This window comes from Myotis daubentonii, chromosome 9, assembly GCF_963259705.1.
Source record: "Myotis daubentonii chromosome 9, mMyoDau2.1, whole genome shotgun sequence".
In the NCBI taxonomy this organism is placed as follows: domain Eukaryota; kingdom Metazoa; phylum Chordata; class Mammalia; order Chiroptera; family Vespertilionidae; genus Myotis; species Myotis daubentonii.
The window spans coordinates 40,386,281-40,409,189 of NC_081848.1; the positions used below are offsets into that span (position 1 = coordinate 40,386,281).

The 22,909-nt window shown below is 38.9% G+C and overlaps 1 protein-coding gene across 5 annotated transcripts in view; it reads right to left on the reverse strand.

Annotated features, from left to right (window-relative positions):
• UVRAG (UV radiation resistance associated) overlaps positions 1-22,909 on the reverse strand; it is a 291,490-nt gene that overhangs the window by 261,670 nt on the left and 6,911 nt on the right. For all 5 annotated transcript variants that reach the window (XM_059708402.1, XM_059708401.1, XM_059708404.1 and 2 more), the window contains exon 2: positions 2,701-2,818. In XM_059708402.1, coding sequence (XP_059564385.1) covers positions 2,701-2,766 — 66 coding nt within the window. In that variant the 5' untranslated portion in view covers positions 2,767-2,818. The remainder of the gene's footprint in view (positions 1-2,700; positions 2,819-22,909) is intronic.

A 22,909-nucleotide genomic window follows, 5' to 3' on the forward strand; every position in this document is an offset into this window, starting at 1 on the left:
ATAACTAGGTTTAGTAAGGAAAGAGCTTCCTGGCTCCTCCTGTTATAGGTTAAGTTATGGGCCCAACAAAAACACCATGAATAGACTTCATTCATCCACGACCTTTTGGAGAAGAAAGTCCCAGAAATCATCAATCCTCTCATTTTAGATATAAGTTAACTAAATGCCATTTAGTGACACTCAAAACCACCACCAACACTGGACTTCCCTGTGGTCTGTCACCAGCTATTCGCTAATTGTATTAGTGATCATTTTATTGAAATAGAGAAACAGTCTATGATCACTTCTAAGCTCAAAATGTAATCTGAGCTAGAAGACCAAAAACAAGAACAAAAAAGATGACTTTCTTTATATCTCTTAGACAAGTTTTTGCCTCATGGTCATCAACCAGTCCTGTGACTATTCTCTTTTTAGAAACTACTATTATGATTATTAACATTACAATTCTAGTAACAATTGCTATCATTTACCACATACCTAAAATGCACTAAATACTATGTTACTTACTATTATCAGAGGTAACACTGAAGCAAGGATACAGAAGTTCGATGAAGATAACAAATAACTAATTATATAGAAATCTATCAAACATTTAAAATACTCTGGCATTGTCATATATTGCCAATGATAAAACCAATTAATGAGCACTAGATCAAAAGTTTTAAGATCTGCAAAATTGCTTATATCTTTAGGACAAATAGCAACCAAACTGTTTATTTTCCTCTGGACCAGCTGTGGGCAAACTATGGCCCGCGGGCCGGATCCAGCCCCTTTGAAATGAATAAAACTAAAAAAAAAAAAAAAAAAAAAAAGACCGTGCCCTTTTATGTAATGATGTTTATTTTGAATTTATATTAGTTCACACAAACACTCCATCCATGCTTTTGTTCCGGCCCTCCGGTCCAGTTTAAGAACCCATTGTGGCCCTCGAGTCAAAAAGTTTGCCCACCCCTGCTCTGGACACAAAGGAAGACATTTCCCAGGCCCTTTTCACCTAAAAAAGACGACTCAAATGTATGGCCAATGGAATGTAATGGAATTAAGCTGGGCCATTTCCATTAAGAAAATTTCCCTCAAACAATCCCTCTCTTGCCATGCCAGAGGTCATGTGTTGGTGGCAGCAGCATTCCAAAATAGAAGGAGCCGGGTATCTGAGGCACCACTTATCAGACATCTGCCAGGACACTACCTGATAAAGAACACCTGCACTGAACTTAGTTTAAGAAATGTATTATGTTAAGCCACTGAGATTTGTGGTATTTGTTACAGTAGCTAGCATTAATCATTCAAATTACTACAACTGTTTTTAAAATATGCAATGGTGCCCGGGCCAGTGTGGCTCAGTTTGTTGGAGTGCGGTCTTATACTCTGAAATGTCGCGAGTTCAATTCCCAGTCAGGGCACATACTCAGGTTGTGAATTCCATCCCCCATTGAGCACATAGGGGAGGCAAATGATCCATCTCTCTCTCTCTCTCTCTCTCTCTCTCTCTCTCTCTCTCTCTCTCTCTCTCTCTCTCATCAATAAAGAACAAATCTATCCTCACATGAGGATAAAAATATGTATATGCATGGAATGGTCAGAATAAAAAATAAGAATGAAATAAAATGCCAGATTTCAGAGTCCTTTTTCATCCTTAAAAATTATTGTAATGCTATTTAAAATAGGGGTGGGAGGGTTCTACTCTATGTAATCCCTGATTGAATGTTTTAATGAGCATATGCTGGTATTAAAATTTGTTTTAAGTTGGTAAAACAACTACTCCTTTAATAATGGTTTGGAAAAGTAATTAAAACCAAAAGATAAATGTCATTTCAAGAGTTCATCTTTGCCACAGGAAAAAATTAAAAAATAAATCCTTAGTAACTTTCAATAAAATAATGCCATCTTTTGTTAATATAAGACCTTTAATCACATCATACCAAGTGTCATCACCTTCTCAGCTGATCCTCATAAAAATGTCTTGCTGGCTTCACAGAACCTCCTTATTTCCGTTTTACAAATGGGAAAATTTAGGTTCAAAAAGCCATAGTCTTTTACCAAAGTCATACAGCTAGTGAATAGCTAAGCTAGAACTAGTATCGATATTTTCAATCCTAATCTAATACTCCCATCATTACACTTCTTCTCTTCTTACACCACCTGGCATAAGGTCACCAATTATATCAAAGTGCTTTTCACGCAATATGTATTCAAAAGACACTTGTGATTTTGAATAAAATATCTGCTCTACTCTTAGAACTGTCACTTATGGAAGAATCAACATTTCAATACAGAAAACTTAATTCATAAAAACCATGACAATTCTTATAAAAAATGACTCCATAGTCACAAGGAATTACAGATATGAGAAAATATTAACTAGGACCCAATTTTACCATAGTATTAAAGAAAGCAATTACATTTTTTTAAAAAAGCAAATTAGTACTGGATACTGGCCTCATACATTTTAAGTGGCTACTGGAATAAAGATATTAATAACATTCATAAAGGAATGATAAACTTATCAATGTAAGGCTTAGTTATCTGAAAGAACTACTTAAACGTCATGTTTAATATATATAACTGCTCAGGGAAATATTTTCACAGCATGACAATTTAGCTTTCCGGTAAGCAATAACAGCAAGAGGCTCTTGTGTTACAAAAGAATAAAAATGAGACGTAATGATCTGTGGGGAGTGAGTCCACAGATTCCCTTACCTTTATATATCTTTTCAGAATTACACAAGTGAAGTGTGAAGTAGGTATCAAGGAGTTGATGGCCATTTCTATTAACAATGTTCCGGGCAGCAATGTTCCGAAGGTGTCTAAGACGACGCTAAAAAGTAGCCAAAAAAAAAAAAAAGAGAGAGAAAGAGAGAAAGAGAGAGAGGTGCTCAGCTTTTTCCTCTTATAAAATTTTCTGAAAGTTACAATTCAAAAATGAAAGACAGTAAGTAATCCCAGTCACCTATTTGTTGAGACAGCAACCTTAACGGAGTTCTTTATTTATGTCTCAGCATCCCCTCCCTATTCATTTACAAGGTTAAAAAAATGTCACTTTCATGTTGTGAGCATGAAATGAAAATGTGAAATATTTTTGAAAAGCATAAATGTTACATAGGTGCTATTTACCTGCAGAATAGCCTTAGTATTTCCTGGAACATAAACTAAGTAGTAATTTGCTTTTTTTTCCCTTTCAGAAGGATGTGCTGGTAGACATGCAAAGTCCATCTCAAACCAACAGAAAATCAGCAGCTATTACATACATACAACCCTATTGCTAGTTTAGACCATCTATCTGTACAACCAAGAAAAGAGGCCAAAACCAAAAAATAAGCGCAATTATTCGTGGTCACTCCATCCAGCCAATAATTCAACTGTCGTGAGCTTCAATTCTCACAACCAGCAGCCACCCAAGCTCTGTGTCCTAATCAGGCCTCCTTCCCAACAATTTCTCAAACTAGGGTGCATGAATTATTTGGAGTTACAAGTGTGTTAGAAAGGCAAAAGCTCCTTAACCAACAGTACAAATCAACAAAAATACAAGATAACTTAAGGGATAGCCAAAACATCTCAAATCACAATGAAAAAATGCTGGCAATGCTGAAATCTGAGATTCGTTCCCAAAAGCTGGTTCTCTGTGTCAAATGATTATTTTTGGAGACTTAAAAATAGAAACAAAGTGCTCAGTTTTAAAATATGCTTAACGCTCTCCCTTCAGGCTAAAAGACAGCCTATTCTACTGAGGTAAGTCCATCTTTAGTTACATGCGCAGTCAACCAGAAAAGTACAGTTATTTCTTTACATGCAATCCTTTCTCCCAATCCAGAGATTAAGATTCTTTAAGAGAGAAGGTTATTGTCTAATAAATTTGTTTAACCCCCTACGTATGAAAAGTCACAAATGTATTTACAGAAAGTTCCCAGGGTTTACTCTAAAAGACTCATTTTCCCACAATCTGCAGTTTCCATTTCACACCCTGAATTACAGCAACGATTTCCTCCTACTGTATATTTCCATTAGCCCTCTCAGTCAAGATCTTAAATTGACAGGCCCACTAATTATTGCCTACACACAATAATCACGTTTATTTTGCTGTAAGACTGCAATCCTGTACTCCATTGAAAGGCTTGAGAATATTACCCAAAGCTTCTAGCACCAAATACAAACTTCCCATTACTGTCTTCAAAGCCTGTGCAATCCGACATCTCCACATCCTATCCTGACTTCACACTAGACCTCAGTCACACATGACAGCTTACGGTTCCATGCATGTTCCTAGCTCCATGCTTTTGCTAGAAATGATCTAGAATACCATTCTCTTTAAAGAGATCCCATTTCCACTTCAAAGTTAAGGAGACAAGATTCCTTCTTCCATAGCTCTAGCTGAAATTAATTGCTCCTTTCTTAGAATAAAAAGAACTTTGCTTCTATCTCTTCTATACACTTATTTTCATTCAGCCTTGTACTTCAGGAAGTTGTTTACAGTCATTTTCCCTATTAACCTAGGAAGAAAAGACTTAATGGCAGAGACCATTACCATCACTATACTGTTAGCACTTATTAAATGCTTACCATGTGCCATGTACTGTCCAAAACACTTCATACATGTGATCTATTTAATCCTCATAACAATCCTATGAGGTTAGGATTACTCACTATCATTATTCATCTTTTAATCTCAACATTTCTAAGTAACAAAATATAAACAAAGAAATAAAACAGTAAATGATAAATAATGAGAGGGGTATCTCAAAAGAAGGAAAGCAGGAAGAAAGCAGAGAGGTTATATGTATCTCTCCATACATACACACACACACACACACACACACACACACACATATATATATACATATATATCTATATATACCTAATAGATATAATCTGGTCTTTATACTTTATTGCTACAGAGGGCAGAGCATTGACCTATCCTTCAACTCAAGAGAGTAATTTTATGACAAATACAAGGACAACGGGACTGACTGCGTTAACAAAGCAGGATGCAGGGCTTGGACAGAGACTGAACTGTAATGAATGCACAGATATTGCTGAAGGGGTCTTTGTAATTAAATTACAGTCTTTGGAATTACTCTTCAAAATAACATTCCATGCAGCTTTCTTTGCCAACAATCTCTAAACTTTCTCAAATGCTCCAAGCTTTCGGTTATAAAATACTCTTGGCATTTCATTCTACAGCAATAGCTTTAGGCAGCGAAGTTATGCACTAGTAACACTCATCTTCAAATCTAAAGCTGAATAGAATTTAATTTTTAAGTTGGACTTAACATAACCTTAAACACTTAACATATTTTAAACACTTCCTATAAGATATCCTATATAGAGGTTAAAAACATTCATTAAATCATTTTTTTTTGAAATATTAATGTTTATTGCATGTAACGTTATATTTTAAATTGTTTTTCTTGAAAATTATAAAAAAAACATTCACTAGCATCTAAAATTAAAACCTCTTATTCACCTTTGATTTGGAGGCCTGAAGGATGTAATTAAAGCACAACTCTGCTACCTGAAATGCTGGCAATGGGCAAAGGATAGTATGACTTGAAATTCCTTAATTTTTTAACAAATCTTTCCAGAATAATTTCTAAAACAAGACTTAAGTGGCATGCACTATAGATCTGAAACATTTGCTTTTGTTTTTTTAAAAAATGAATTACTCATTAGTATGATTGTAAACTGGTGCCTCTAGATGTTGTAATAGAGTGAAGAAAAAGCCAAGGTCTCAGGTACTCATGGGCCTGATATAAAAAGACAAGTCACAGAAACAGACGTGGTCAATAAACGTATGAAAAGATATACAGTTAACCTCTGAACAGGGGGCACCTATCCACCCCCACACAGTGGAAATTTCATATACTTTTTGACTCCCAAAAAACTTAACTATAATAGCCTACTAATGACTAGAAGGAAACCTTACTGATAACATAAACAGTCAATTGACACATATTTTGAATAAGCATTTTATACTGTATTCTTACAATAAAGTAAGCTAGAGAAAAGAAAATGTTATTAAGAAAATCATAAAGAGAAAATAAATTTGCCACACTGTACTGTATTTATCAATATCAAAAGTTTATGATGTCTTTTTACTAGATGAATCGTGTCAATACCTGCATCAATATTGTCTTATATAATAAATATAAAACACTGCAGATGTTAAACATATTACTAAAACTAAACATCCAAAAATGAAAAGGTAATGTGAAAAAGAAACTCATATTTATTTAGAAGTATAACAATTCATGCATTGGTAATGAAGAAGCATCAATCTGGTACCCTAGGATAATCAATATGATTGCTTCACAGCAGTAAGGAAATCTCCAAAAATTTTTCCAATATATTTATTGCAAAAAATCCACATATAAGTGGAGCCACACAGTTCAAACCCATATTGTTCAAGTGTCAACTGTATAATCATAATTATAGATAAGCACGCCAAAACAAACATTCTACCTTATGGCAGACTGCAGTTTCCAAATGGCTGCACCAATACTTCCCATCCCACATGTTCTCTTACAAGTGATGTTGCCACTTCTCCATTACAAAGTGGGGGTCTATGTTCCATCTCCCTTAAACTTGGGCAGGCCTGTGACAGTGGTAAAAATGATGCTAGGTGGCTTCTAAGGCTAAATCATATAATCACCTTGTCCTCTTATAGGATGCTCTTCCTTGGAATTCAGTCACCCTGCTACGAGGCTGCCAAGCAGCCAGATGGAAAGGATTTCCGTGGTGTTCTCCTCAGCCCCAGATGAGATCCCAGCTAAAGCAGACATATGACCATTTCAGTCCCCAGCCTTTGACACTCAGAAATGAATGACATCAAGTAAAGCACAGAAAAGTTGTCCCCACCAAGCCCAAACTGACCTGAATATTTGTGAGCAAAATAAGTAATGATGTTGTTTTAAGCCACTAAATTCTTTGTTACTCAGCAACAGAAAATGAAGAGGCCTATCTGATTAAAGAGTCAAACTATTTTATCTCGGTCAAGGTCTATATGAGTAAGGAAAACAATGTTGGGAGAAATATAAAAAGATCCAATTTGATGGGAGGGCAATTTAGCAATAATTATCAAACTTTAAATTGCATATAATATTTGACCAAGCAATTCCCTAAGTCACAAAAATGTGCACAAATATGCTAATTCTGATATTGGCTATAAAAGCAAAAAATAAATAACCACTCTTAAATTGTGGTACACACATATAAAGGAAAACTAACTATATAACCATTTTTTTTAAAGTGCCAATACAGAACAAAAACAAGAGAGCAAGAAATTTTAAATGTTCATGTAAAGAAATATACTTTGTATCCTGAATGATGTAGATCAAGAGTTGGCCAACTTGTTTCATAAAAGGTCCAAGAGTAAAAACTTCCCCTTTTAAGGGCACATCCTGTCTCTGCACATTCTTAGTGTTTATGTTTGTTTACAATCCTTTAACAATGTAAAAACCTTTCTTACCTCATCAGTTGTTATAAAAAACAGTGCCTGTTTGCTGATCCTAATGTAGATAATCACAAATATTATGAGACTAGAGGCCCGGTGCACGAATTCATGTACCAGTGGGGGTTCCTCGGCCTGGCCTGCGGGATCAGACCGAAACCAGCTCTCCGACATCCCTTGAGGGGCCCTGGATTGCAAGAGGGCACAGGCCAGGCCGAGAGACCCCACTGGTGCACAATCAGGGCTGGGGAGGACCTCGGGAGGTTGGCCAGCAGGGGAGGGACCACAGGAGGGCTTCAGGGCATGTCCAGCCTGTCTCGCTCAGTCCCCATCAGCAGGACCCCAGCAGCAAGCTAATCTACCAGTCAGAGCGTCTGCCCCCTGGTGGTCAGTGCACGTCACAGTGAATGGCTGAGCAGCCTTAGCATATCATTAGCATATTACGCTTTGATTGGTTGAATGGACTACCGGACACTTAGCATATTAAGCTTTTATTATATAGGATAATTTTTTAAAGTAATATCTGGTTTGGAAATGTAGTCAAACTTCTAGACACCTCCCGCCTTTCCTATTTTCAACTCATTTCAGGTCAGGTATTTTTTCTCAGCCTGGGGTGGGGCTACATGGCATGGAAGATTTAAAGTCCAGGTTATTTCCAGTGAACTGGAATCTGTTTTCAGATTACTGCTACTTTGGTATACTGTTCTGAGGGACAACAAAAGCAAACTTGAGAGGAAATTAGTTTTCCACATTTCCACAGAAGGTAAAAATGTTTATTTACTGAATTGAGAATTTAAGCTTAATAAATTAGGTCAATCTTTAAAAAAAAAATACAAAAGCCCCTTCTATGTCATAGCACTATCAATCATCTATTTTTTCTAATCTTTTATACCACCTGAAAGACTCACTGTGAAAAGTATTGAAAGAACACAAAAACGCTTTAATGCTAGTGCCTGGTGCTACCGCTATAAGCAAACGGTGCCAACAGCGAATGTTACAAATTTAAACAACAACCCACCAACTCTAATCTCTCAGAAAATACTTTGTAACTTATCCCTAATTGCCAGCTTTCTCTGAAGCATATTACACAACCTTGGAACTAAAGCTTTTCTTTTGACATTAACTCTGCTCTCACCAAAGTTCAAATCAGTTCTAGAATTTAATTGTCATTTACTAAGCACTACTAAATTATAAAACAGGCTTTTCCAAAATCTAGCTCTGAACTTTCTACTTTTGTTACAGGTTTTGGCTCTAGGTGTTTATAGGTGTTTGTTTTTTTTCCTCCATCCTATTCACTGAAATCTTGGTGGAAGACCCAAACCTGCCTTTTTCCCTCTATGTTTCCTCTGGGGAGTGGTGCTCTAAGAAGCAGTTGCTTATACTGACAGATCTGGTGTCTTCCTCTGCGTGTCTCTCCCATCCATCCTCTCTTGTTCCCTTTCTTTTCTGTTTTATCTTGCTGGTATTTCCTTCGCAGACTATGCGAGGAACTGTGGGGATACAAACATGGTATTCCCTAATTTCAGAATATGTAATTTTATGAAAGTACTGGAGTCTGTGCACACAAAAAGGCCAATTTGAGGTTAAAAAATAGCCAGTAGTGTACTTTTCAGTGAGCATTTATTAGAGCACTGTTACTTTAGAAATATAAGACCAAGGAAGAAAGACACAGAATTACACAGGATGATCTGGAGAATAAAAATTGGAAGACATGCCTGGCCAGTGTTGCCCAATGGTTAAGCATTGACCCATGAACCAGGAGGTCATGGTTTGATTCCTGGTCAGGGTTCAATTCCCAGTGGGAGGCATGCAGGAGGTAGCTTGATGTTTCTCTATCTCTTTCCCTTCCTCTCTCTGAAATCAATAAAAACATATCTTTAAAAAAAATTGGAAGGCAGTTGTCAGTGGTCCCTGTGCTAAATTAATATTATGTCTGTAATCTGCTTCAAAACAATTGGGATGAGGGAAGGAGGACAAGTAGGTAGACATATGAATAAAAGGAGACCTGCCATGAGGTGACTGTTATTGAAGCTGGGTAATAGGTGCCTGGAAGTTCATTATATACCTTCTCTATATATAATATAACTGCAGACTGAAAATATTCTTAAAAAAGAAAATCCCAGAAATTCCAAAAAAGCAAAATTTGAGTTTGCTGTGCACCAATGAGCACTATGCTGAATCCACACAAATGAAGTAATGCGTAGGCAATCCCTGCTGTAGCCTGCATACAAATATAGGTTATACGCAAATACTACACCATTTTTTTTATAAGGGACTTTGTGGAGAGTGGCTACAGCATTTGGACAGGTTCAAGACTCCTCAGACTAATGAGAGGGCACGGTCCTCTCGTGGCAAAGCCACGTGCAAGTCCCAGCGTGGAGGGCAAAGCCCTCTCAGCACAATTATAGCCAAAGGCTATGGTTGTAAGCTTGACTGTATGGTCCGAACCAGTGGTCCCACGTGGCTGAGTGATATGGGCTGTGGGAAGTGCAGCAAGTGCTGCCAAAACAAAGCTTGATGGAGTTCAGGTGCATGTAATTGAGTAGATTTGAAACCCGCAAGAACATTGTAAACATCTTGACCACGCCCTTACTTTGCCTCGAGGAATCTGGCTATAAAATAAGGACTTGGCTTGCAGGCTGTGGCACTGTTTCTCCAACAGAGTGCAGCGTCCCACCTAGCCCCAGCTTTATTCTCGTCTGTCTTTTTTAATCCTTCACCGCGCCCCCTCAGGTTGACCCCTGGCCATACTGAGGGTGGCACAGGACTTGAGCATCTGAAAATTTTGGTATTAGGGGTGGAGGGAGGTCCTAGAAACAACTGTCTATGACTGTATACATTTCAATATACATATTTCATTATTCACTGAAATGTTTATTTAAAAAGTTTAAAGTAATATCAATAAGAACAGAAAAAGGTAAGATCATATAGGATCCTAGAAAAATAGATAATAAGTTCATGTGGAAAAATAGATAATAAATTCATTAAGTCCAGCGACCTCTGGACTTAATGGGGGCTAATTAGATAATGGATATGGTTGAGGATGAAGGGAAGACTGATAAAAGAGATAAGGGAGTCAAAGGTCCCGTAGGGCAGTGGTCGGCAAACTCATTAGTCAACAGAGCCAAATATCAATGATTGAAATTTCTTTTGAGAGCCAAATTTTTTAAACTTAAACTATATAGGTAGGTACACTGTTATTAACTTAATGAGGGTACTCCTAAGGCTTAGGAAGAGCCACACTCAAGGGGCCAAAAAGCCGCAGGTGGCTCGCTCGCAAGTTGCATTTTGCTGACCATGGCCCTAGGGAAATAAAACCTAATAAATAAAGATGTCAGGACAATAGAGTAGCCACCAGAAAATAAAAAAGAAATGAAACATGAGAAGAACCAAGATGGCGGCATAGGTTAACGCCGGAGTTTGCTGCTTTGAACAACTACTTCAAAAGTGAAACCAAAAAACGGAAGGGACATCACCCAGAACCACAGGAACGCTGGCTGAGTGGAAGTCCTACAACTAGGAGGAAAGAGAAACGCATACGGACACTCAGAGGAGGCGCAGTGCTGAAGTCAAATTCTGAGGTGCGGAGTGCGCGGAGCGGGCTGGCGGCGGAGGGCGCGGTTGTTGTTTTCAATCCGGAGGGAGTCGCAGACTCTGAGCACCAGATCCGGGCGAGTCTTTAGGGACCCAGACTCAAACGGGAGAAGCGGGACTGTCTGGCTTCGGTCAGAGCGAGTGCAGCTTTCTCTCCCAGCTTTGCAGCGGGTGCTGGGACTCAGAGAGGCAGAGCCCCTTGGGACAGGACTGAGAGCCGCCATAACTGCTCTCGCCGGCCCACCCTGTTGATCCTGTGCGACCCGCCCAGCCCAAGCCCTGCACAGAGGCATTTGCCGGATAGCCTCAGGCAAAGGCATTTGCTGGATAGCCTCAGGCAAAGGCTAGATTAGCACCTCCCTAGAGGACAGAAGTTCTCTCACTGCTGACACAGCTGATTCTCATAGCCACTTGGCCTGGAGGTCAAACCCTCCCTGGAATTAGCTACAACAATCAAGATTTAACTATAAGACTGCAAACAAAGACCACTAGGGGGTGCACCAAGGAAGCATAACAAAATGCGGAGACAAAGAAACAGGACAAAATTGTCAATGGAAGAAATAGAGTTCAGAACCACACTTTTAAGGTCTCTCAAGAACTGTTTAGAAGCTGCCGATAAACTTAATGAGATCTACACGAAAACTAATAAGACCCTCGATCTTATATTGGGGAACCAACTAGAAATTAAGCACACACAGACTGAAATAACGAATATTATACAGACGCCCGACAGCAGACCAGAGGAGCGCAAGAATCAAGTCAATGATTTGAAATGCGAGGAAGCAAAAAACATCCAACCGGAAAAGCAAAATGAAAAAAGAATCCAAAAATGCGAGGATAATGTAAAGAGCCTCTGGGACAGCTTCAAGCGTACCAACATCAGAATTATAGGGGTGCCAGAAGATGAGAGAGAGCAAGATATTGAAAACCTATTTGAAGAAATAATGACAGAAAACTTCCCCCACCTGGTTAAAGAAATGGACTTACAGGTCCAAGAAGCTCGGAGAACCCCAAACAAAAGGAATCCAAAGAGGACCACACCAAGACACATCATAATTAAAATGCCAAGAGCAAAAGATAAAGAGAGAATCTTAAAAACAGCAAGAGAAAGAAACTCAGTTACCTACAAGGGAATACCCATACGACTGTCAGCTGATTTCTCAACAGAAACTTTGCAGGCCAGAAGGGAGTGGCAAGAAATATTCAAAGTGATGAATACCAAGAACCTACAACCAAGATTACTTTATCCAGCAAAGCTATCATTCAGAATTGAAGGTCAGATAAAGAGCTTCACAGATAAGGAAAAGCTAAAGGAGTTCATCACCACCAAACCAGGATTATATGAAATGCTGAAAGGTATCCTTTAAGAAGAGGAAGAGGAAGAAAAAGGTAAAGATACAAATTATGAACAACAAATATGCATCTATCAACAAGTGAATCTAAGAATCAAGTGAATAAATAGTCTGATGAACAGAATGAACTGTTGATTATAATAGAATCAGGGACATAGAAAGGGAATGGACTGACTATTCTTGGGGGGGAAAGGGGTGTGGGAGATGTGGGAAGAGACTGGACAAAAATCGTGCACCTATGGATGAGGACAGTGGGTGGGGAGTGAGGGCGGAGGGTGGGGCGGGAACTGGGAGGAGGGGAGTTATGGGGGGAAAAAAAAGGAACAAATGTAATAATCTGAACAATAAAGATTTAATTAAAAAAAAAAAAAAGAAATGAAACATATATAAGTAGGAAACATATCCTATATCTTATATCAAATTCCAAACAACTTAAAGATATTTAAATGTGAATAATTAAAGCATAAAAGGTACCAAAAGAAATCATAATTATTTTATAATAATCTCAAAGTTTTAAGAATGACATACAACTCGAACCTATAAAAAGAAAAAAATTAATACATTTTACTACACAAAATATTTTTAAATTATGCATAAAACTATCCTACGCGCCCCTAGCCGGTGTGGCTCAGTTTGTTGAGTGTCATCCCGTGCACCGAGAGGTCCCTGGTTCTGTCCCTGGTTCTGTTCCCAGTCAGGGCACATGCCAGGTTGTGGGTTCGATCCTCAGTAAGGGGCATGCAGGAGGCAGCTGATCGATGTTTCTCTCTCTCATTGATGTTTCTCTTTCCCTCTCCTTTCCTCTCTCTCTAAAATTAATTTTAAAATAGTTTCTTCTCGCCAAAACCGGTTTGGCTCAGTGGATAGAGCGTCGGCCTGCGGACTGAAAGGTCCCAGGTTCGATTCCGGTCAAGGGCATGTACCTGGGTTGCAGGCATTTCCCCAGTGGGGGATGTGCAGGAGGCAGATGATTGATGTTTCTCTCTCATTGATGTTTCTGGCTCTCTATCTCTCTCCCTTCCTCTCTGTAAAAAATCAATAAAATATATTTTTAAAAAAATAGTTTCTTCTCCTTAAAAAACAAACTATCCTATGCAATATAAAAGGAAAAAAGAACCTAACAAAAAATGTTTAATTCACATAACAAAGACTTCACTAAAACAAAAAGTTCCTAGAAATCAATTTTTTAAAAAGTCCAACAACCCGGCAGAAAAAAAATTGGCAAAGAAAATTAACAGATAATTCACAGAAAAGGAAATACGAATAGCATTTAAACATGAAAAGATTCTCAACCTCACTCATAAGAGAAATGCAAGTTAAAACTATATTCAAAGGCAAGGCAGTAGCAAAACAGGGACTTTCAGAAAAGAGTATAATTGGTAAAACCTCTATAGATGTCAATCTCACAATATCTACCAAAACTATAAATGCACATATTCTTTGACTAAGCACTTCCACTTCTGCACTTATGTTGAAAATATACTTGCAGAGGGTTGGCTGGTGTGATTCAGTGGTTAGAGCGTCAGTCCCCACACTGAAGGGCCAAGGGCTCAATTCCAGGTCAAGGGCACATACCAGAGTTGCAGGTTTAATCATGGCTCGGTCCAGGCTCTTGCAGGAGGCAACCAATCAATATGTCTCTCTCACATAGATGTTTCTCTCACTTTCTCTTTCTCTCTTTCTCCCCTCTTCCGCTCCCTTCCATTCTCCAAAAATCAATGGAGCCCTAACCGGGTTGCTCAGTGGATAGAGCGTCAGCCTTAGGACTGAAGGGTCTCAGATTCGATTCTGGTCAAGGGCATGTACCTTGGTTTCGGGCATATCCCCAGTGGGGGGTGTGCAGGAGGCAGCTGATCGATGTTTCTCTCTCATCGATGTTTCTAACGTTCTGTCCCTCTCCCTTCCTCTCTGTAAAAAATCAATAAAATATATTTTTTTAAAAAAATCAATGGGGCCCTAACCGGGTTGCTCAATAGATAGAGCACTGGCCTTCGGACTGAAGGGTCTCAGGTTCGATTCCAGTCAAGGGCATGTACCTTGGTTGCGGGCATCTCCCCAGTAGGGGGTGTGCAGGAGGCAGCTGATGTCTCTCATCGATGTTTCTAACTCTCTATCCCTCTCCCTTCCTCTCTGTAAAAAAACAATAAAATATATATATTTTTTTAAATCAATGGAGAAAATATCCTTGGATGAGGATTATATATATATCCAAATATATGTATTTGCAGATATGCAATATAATGTATAAAATACACTATTGTTTGTATTAGCAAAAAACTGGAACTAAGTTAAATGCCCATCAATAGGGGAGTAGCTAAATTATGGTCTATCCTTTGTAAAATGCTATGTGCCACAAGGAATAAATTATGCGGCAATTCTTTGAGACCTATTTGGTACAATCTGTAAGATATACCAATAGATTTTTTAAAAATACAAAAGTTTATAAAATCAGTATGTTTTACATGTTATCACTTATTTTTCATAAGGGGGAAAAGAATATAATTATCCGAGATGCATAAAATATAGTTAACAACACTGGTTTCTCCAGGGAAGGGAAAATGGGTAATTGGGGCACAGAGTGATATAGAGGGCCTTCACTGTATCCCCTTATAGACCTTTTGAAAATTTTCCACATGAATTTATTATCTATTTTTTAAATAAAACTAAATTTACATTTTTATTTTTATCCTTATCCGAGGACATACTTAGAGGGAGAAGGGAAGAGGAGAGAGGGAGAAGGGGAGGGGGAGAGGGGGAAGGGGGAGAGGGGGAAGGGGGAGAGGGGATGGGGGGGAGGGAGAGGGGAGGGGGAATCGAACCAGCGACCTCTGGTGCACAGAATGGTGCTCAGCCAACTGAGCCACACCAGCCAGGGGCCCTAAATTTACATTTTTTAAAAATATATTTTTATTGATTTCAGAGAGGAAGGGAGAGGGAAGGAGAGAGAGACAGAAACATCAATGATGAGAGAGAATCATTGACTGGCTGCCTCCTGCATGCCCCCTACTGAGGATCCAGCCTACAACCCAGGCATGTGCCCTTGACTGGAATCGAAACCGGGACCTTTCAGTGCACAGGCCGATGCTCTATCTATAAAGCCAAACTGGCTAGGGCCTAAATTTACATTTTTTAAAACACATGGCAACCAATTATTATATCTGTGATAGCCATTACTAGTGGCAGTGTGACATCGTGGTAAGACCTCAACCTAGAGTCAATAATCCTAAACTTTAAGGTGGTTCTATCACTCACTAGTGGGCAAATCACTTAACTCTCTCTGAGCCTGTTTCCCTTCCCTAAAATGGAGATATTTCCTGCATGCCTACCTCTGTGGGTTAAGGATCAAATGAAATAATGGTTGTAAAAGCTGCCTGAAAAATTGTAAAGGACTTTATAAAGTATTAACAGAAATACAGATGTCAAGAAAGGGATGTGGTTATCAGGGTAAGATGATGAATTGGTTTAGGCATTTGTAATTTGAAATGAAGAGACCGTTTTGGAATTCATTTATCTAAATAGAGGTGATAAAAATCACAAGCATAGAACATATCCCCAAAGTATAAACATTCGATAAATAGGATTATAGAACTGCACCACTGCAAAGTCATCTAAGTCTTTGCTGCTCAGTGTCACCTGGGCGCTTGTTAGAAATGCAGAATCTCGGGCCCCACCAGAGACCTACTCAATTAGAATCTATATTTTAATAACATCCCTAGGTAACTTGTATGTACATTTTAGGTTTAATTAGCATTAATTTACTCATTTTTCAGATACTAAAAGTGAGGGACATACATACCCATGTTCACACTGTTAGCATGTAGCAAAATCAAGATTTGGATCCAGGCTTAATCTCCTGGGCTGTGTATATACGCTGTATATTTGCTTCCCAGATACACTATTCCAAAACCTTTGAGACATCTTTGCCTGGGTGATGTCCACATCCCCACCTCCATGTCTAATCAGCCACCCAGCTCATCAATTCTTTCTTCATAATATCTCTGGCATATGTTTCTTCTTTTCCACATCCTTTATTAATTCCCCTAAAGCTACTGCTCTTTACACTATGAAAAACCAGCTTCCTTCTCTTAAATGTTAACATACTGAACCTACCAAGACTAGCAAACTCTAACTTAGTAAACCTAACCCAGAATATTCATGTCTTCACTTACATTATTTTTTCCCATTACCTCTTTCTCTTCGCCTTAGAACCCAGGTTGCCTCTAATTAATAAGGCCCTCCCTCTATAATCAAGCTTTACTAAAGAAATCCAAAGGCCCTGAACTACTTTCCAGTACAACCTTTAATCCCAATCTGTCCCAATAAACTCACCATTCACAAACATTCTCCTAGCTTCACAGTTCTCTCCTCTACACTGTACCCTAACAAACCAAAGTATTTCAACATTTCTTGAGTACCCACATGGTATGCCAAGAACTAGACAATAAACCAAAAGTTTACATAGATTCAATAAAAATAAAAGTCCTGGCCTCTGCCCCATTTCCACTTCTGCACCAACAAGTTTTGACTTTTTTAAGAGCAAATAATATGGGAGAACTTTTATAGATGCTCAGCCACGAGAGGAATAGATGAACAGACAGAATAAGCCACACACAGCATGAACACTAACTCCTGTACAACAATCTGTACACTACAGCACGAGGGTACAGTTCTAGAGACTCCCTTGTACAAACTGAATTCGATTAAATCAACCTGAAAAAGCAAAGGGTACTTCAGTTCAAAATCAGATATTTATTCCAATTACCCAAACACTGAGTTCTAGCTCTGCCATTTCACTTGGGAATATATCTAACCTAAGCTCCAGGTACCTCACCTGAAAAATGGAGCTAACAGCAGTTTCTACCTCACAGAGTTGTAATGAGGAATAAATGAAGTAACTGCAGAGTGCTTAGACACAGTGCTGGCACATAAGACAGTTTAATAACAGGACTATTATTATCGATCACCTTAGAGTTTCCTCAGTCTCTGCGGTCAGTTTCCCTGTAGCTTCAAAATCTACCCACCTAACTGGAACTATACAGGTTTGTGAAGAATGAGGCAAAGGTGAAATCGGAAAGTTGTATTTTAAATACAACAAGCAAACAGAGTAAGATGACAGGAAGAGCTCTGAAAGTAGAACCAGAATTAGCTGGGTATGAGCTCAACCTCCTCCACGTTCTTTTCTGGGCCTTGACTGTTCTCAACTGTCACATGGGGGAGACGGTTCTAACTACTGTGGTGAAAAATACTATGAGAATGGTTTTAAAGAGATTAGATACTGAAAAACACAAGACAGCATGGCAAAATGTAAAAAGGTTAAGAGTGGGAAATTTGTCCTTGAATGATTTTTAAAGGTATTTCTGTAATGCTGTGTGACAAGGAACCCTGAGTCTTGACTGGAGGAAAACCTAGCAGCAAATGGTCATCACAAAGTTGGAGTGAAGTGAATACAATTAAGTACACAGACACCTAACCTTCTTCATGACTCAGCTTCAGAATCTCCACTTTGGAGACAACCTTCCGGACCTTCCTTCCCCATTCCACTATCCCAAACCAAGATGATCTTTACATAGTATTAAAATAGCTGAATCTGGCCCTCGCCGGTTTAGCTCAGTGGATAGAACGTCAGCCCGCAGACTGAAGGATCCACCGGTTCCATTCTGGTCAAGGGCACGTACCTTGGTTGCAGGCTCGACCCCTGGCCTGGTGGAGGCACGTGCGGGAGGCAACCAATCAATGTGTCTCTCTCACATTGATATTTCTATCTCTCTGTCTCTCCCTTGCCTACACTCTCTCTAAATATCAATGGAAAAATATCCTAGAGTGAGAATTAAAAAAAAAAAAAATAGCCGAGTTTGTCTATCAAAAATGCAGCTAATGTGCAATTAAGAAATTATGCAATTTTAGTGTTCCATCTAATAATCAGCCTCATAGTTTCTTATAGAAATATATGAATATCCAAAGTAAAATAGTCACTCCAGAGCAACAGACATCTGTTCTGATTTTTATGTATGTTTTAAATACCTTCCACATAGAATACATTCCATTAAGTCAATTCATGAAAACAAGCCTGAAATACCTATATGTACAGTTCTATAGTGGAACCAATTCTATCCTATACTGTGTATAGTCCTGTAAAATATCCTAAACTTGTAATGAGCACCACATAGCCTACCTGCCTCCCTTGCTTTGTGATCTATTTTCAGGATGAAAAATTAGAAAGTCTTCTTCATATTGTTGCTTCTCATATAGTCCTAAACATTAACATTCTAGTGGATGAAAGCAGTGTAACAGTAAGATGCTAGGGCCCTCTGGCTCCATCTTGTTCAAGCTGCTTTGTGACCATGGCTCAGGCTAATAGCTTCTGCTTAGTCTTGCATATAGGCATGCTACTCATTACAGGAATTCTGCTTGTGGCTTGAGGAGATAAGTAAAGTATGTACAGTATTGCTTACCAAAGATCTGTAGGAACCTTGTAACCAGATTCACAGCAACTAGTACAATCTTCCTCCAACCTCTGCTGCCCCAGATGTGTGCAGTGGGCAATCACTCTTGCCCTCCCTTTTGCACTTCCCTTGACATAAAAGAAGCCTGAACTCTGTACTTTTCAAAGATGGATTTGAGGATTAGGACTCCCATCTTCTCAGTTGGCACCTTCTCAATTAATCAACCTCTCCTTACTCCAAACTCTGACGTTTGACTTTTAGCCTTTTGAAGTGTTGGACACATGAACTTTGGACCCATGACAGCAGTACCAATTTTCTCAATGACATTATTCTATTCAGTAAGGTAGACAAAGTAAAAAAAAATAAATAAAAGTTTTTTCATAATCCTTGCATTTTAAAAGTTTACTTTTCCTGTACTATACAAAAAAAAATGACTGCAATTATGACAGGAAATAATTCGTATCCTCTAAAAGACATAAGTAGATAAAGGAAACAAGACATATAGTTTCTAATCCTGTGCCTAACATAAATCAAAGTTTCTTCTACTTCTGGACTTAAAATCAGTTTTAACGTAGGCTAAAATGAACACATGAATTACTTATGGGTCAAAAAAAGTAAAGTCATGTTAAAAAACACCAAGTTTGTCCTGGAAATAATAGATCATAAAAGTCTGATTTCCACTTTTACTTATTTGTATCTTCTCTTTTTTCTTACTCAAGAGTCTACCGACAAACGCCAAAGGTAACTGCTGGTTTCAGCTTCCTGACATTATTTGTTTTAAGTCTGACTGTATCTTTTAGGACATTCTAAAACCATGGTGGGGGAAAGTGCCAGATATTTCAATGGACCAACAAACAGACCAAGACCCCTAAGTGCTGGGTTCCAATGCTTAGCTTTAGCATTATCTCTCAGCCTCTTAACCAAAAAAAAAAAAAAGAAAAAGAAAAAAGAAAAAAATGCACTGAACTAGAGTTTTCAATGCCTAGTAACATCACTAGTCAATGAGGTCCTGGCATCAAAAACCCCAAAATCATCTGATGGTATTAAAGAGGTAAGAATCAGGACTTCTTAAGTAGAAAAAGGATAGGCATGGTAAGTACCCAGGGACAAAACAGGAAGACTGTTCACGTAAACTACAGAGGGACATTCCAAAGTTTCACTCTAATTTACACCATAAGAGAGGAATGGGGTGGAGTCTGAGTGTTTGCCCATAAAAAGAAGTTTAAAATGCAGCCTCTCTCCCATTTTTATTCTAGCTTAAAATCCTCAAAGCTGTAGGTGTAATGTGTCAAAGCAAAGATAACTTTAAGAATCAAGTTCTCAAAATACCCAGCCCAGCACAGTGGAACTGCTCATGAGAGACCCAGGATCTGGTCAGGTCCCTGTTGCTAGCAGGAACAGTATGACACTCAACTCAGATTTGTTTTATGAATACTATTTATTAACTCCTTGAGGGCCGGAATAAACAGGCCAGGGCTATGGCCAGGGAAATAGATTCACCCGAGTGCTTCAGATTGGGCATCTATAAAATTCAATGATTCAAAATTCATGTTTCCATCTTAAAGTAAGGTAGAAAACAAGGTTATATAATTCTGAATCAAGAAGGTATACTATAGCCCTGACTGGTGTGGCTCAGTGATTGGAGTGTCGGTCCACACACTGAAGGGTCAAAGTTCAATTCCCGGTCAAAGACATACACCTGTGTTGCAGGTTCAATCCCCAGCCCAGGTCAGGGCAGGTGGGGGAAGCAACCAATAGATGTCTGTCTCTCTCCTCCTTCCCTTCCACTCTCTAAAAATCAATGGGAAAAAATATCCTCCGGTGAAGATTAACAAACAATCAATCAACAAAAGAAGGTATAATATAAATTATGATTTTTTTAAATTCCAATGTCAAGTTTTCCATTCTCCGTGTGCTCCTCTACCTGGATAATATAAGGATGTAGCTGCTAAAATACAAGGCACTAAAAAAGTTGAACTCTGCCTCAGATATGACTGATGTCATCAAACCTAAAATAAAATTTGAAAGCTAAAATGTCCTCTCTTAACATAATGTCTTTAATTTTTCTAGAACAAACCTAGTTAGTAGCTGCACATATTTGAGTACATTAAAAATGACAAATATTTCTTTCTGCCACCTTCCTACCACAACCCCAGTAGTAATGTCTGACAAGTAAAAATACACAGATTATCAAAGTACACATTTGGAAATTATGGAGACCTAACTTTTTTTTTTTTTTAACTACACATTTCAGGCCCAACTTATTAGTTTCAATTCTGCTCTTACTCTATTTCCAGTCAGTTTCACTTCTGAATTTTCTGCCACAAAGTTAAGAACTGTGACCCTGTGGAGAAGTAAGTACTAAAAAAGAGCATAGTATTTCCTTTCAAAGGAAAACTAAACATTTTCACAGGAAAAACAAAAAAAAAAATTCTTAAATTCCTAATGGCTTTTGTCACATAAAAATAATGATTTTAGGATGCTGATTTGAGTTTCTGTAGCTTCCTCATATAATTTTGTTTACAAGATCCAAAGAAGCTCAAAAATTGCCATCATTTTATTTTATAGATATACAACTATATATTATTTTTTATTTGAGTCACACAGAAGGGCTCAGTAAATATTGTGGAAGAAATAAATGTGCATAGCATGTTACTGCACTGCAGGGGTATATGTTCCCAATAAGGTACAGCTTCCTGCAGTGTGGTGCAGCAGTTAGAGCGTCAGCCTGCAAACCAAAGGGTCTCAGGTTTGATTCCCAGGCAAGGTCATGTACCTCGGTTGCAGATTCACTGCTGGCCCAGGTCCAAGCAAGTGCAGGAGGCAACCAGTTGATATGTCTCTCTCACATATCTCTCTCTACCAACCTCCCTCTAAAAATCAATTTTTAAAAATAATTTTTAAAAAAGAAGAGCTCCCAGTAACTAACTGGGTTCAAATCTATAATAATAAAAGGGTAATATGCTAATTAGACCAGACATCTTCCGGACATCATTCTGGACATCCTTCCTGACAAAGCTGGGGCCCGAGAGAAGCTAGCCCGGGTTCCAGGTGCCTGCGGGTGACCTGAGGGAAGGCAGCCCGGGTCCGAGGTCCCAGGTGCTGGAGGGAAGCCAGTACCAGCAGCCTGGTGAAGGAAGGCCAACTCTTGCACGAATTTTCGTGCATTGGGCCTCTAGTTTAAAAACAAATAAACAAAGCCCAGCCTTTATTACACAGGGGCCTCTCATTCAAACTGCACTTCAGAAAGAGGCCTGCACTGAACAGTCTGCCTGCAGTGTTTCTGCCATCTGAGCCAGGCCTTATAAAGGAGTTCCTGGAATCCTATTTCAACCAGTAGGACTGAGTTTTTCTCCATCCAATCTGAGCTACAAAGCTATATCCCCATAACCTTCTTCACCAACCAATAAGGACAGTGCCTTTTGAACCAATCAAATTGCAAGAATGTGGAGTCCTCATTTGCATGAGGACAGACCAATCAGGAACCAAGGATGGGGACTTCTATCTATACTAGAGGCCCAGTGCACAAATTAGTGCACCAGTGGGGTCCCTCAGCCTGGCCAGCGATCAGGGCTGATTGGGGCAGACTGGCCGGGCGGAAGAACTGCAGGAGATTGGCTGGCCGCAGGAGGTTGGCTGTGGGAGCACACTGACTACCAGGGGCAGCTTCTGCTTTGAGCGTCTGCCCCTGGTGGTCAGTGCGCATCATAGCTACCAGCCGGTCGTCCAGTCCTAATGGTCGCTTAGGCTTTTATATATATAGATAAGTCAGCTCCCCTCTGGTTCTAGGAGCACACATTCCCTTCCCACCAAAGATTGCTTTTTCCCAGGCTAGTCTAGAGCTGAAACACCGAGATGTCTCACAGATAAGCGCAGGGCAGAACAGATAAGAGAGGAATAGCAGACTAATTCTAATAAAGGAGGTATCCTACAAAATATTTGACTACTATTCAAACCTGTCAAAGTCATCAAAAATCGAAGTCTAAGGAATTGTCACAACCAAGAGAAAGCTAATGAGATAAAACAATCTATATATATAAAAGCCTAATATGCAAATTATCCCCTTGGGAATTCGA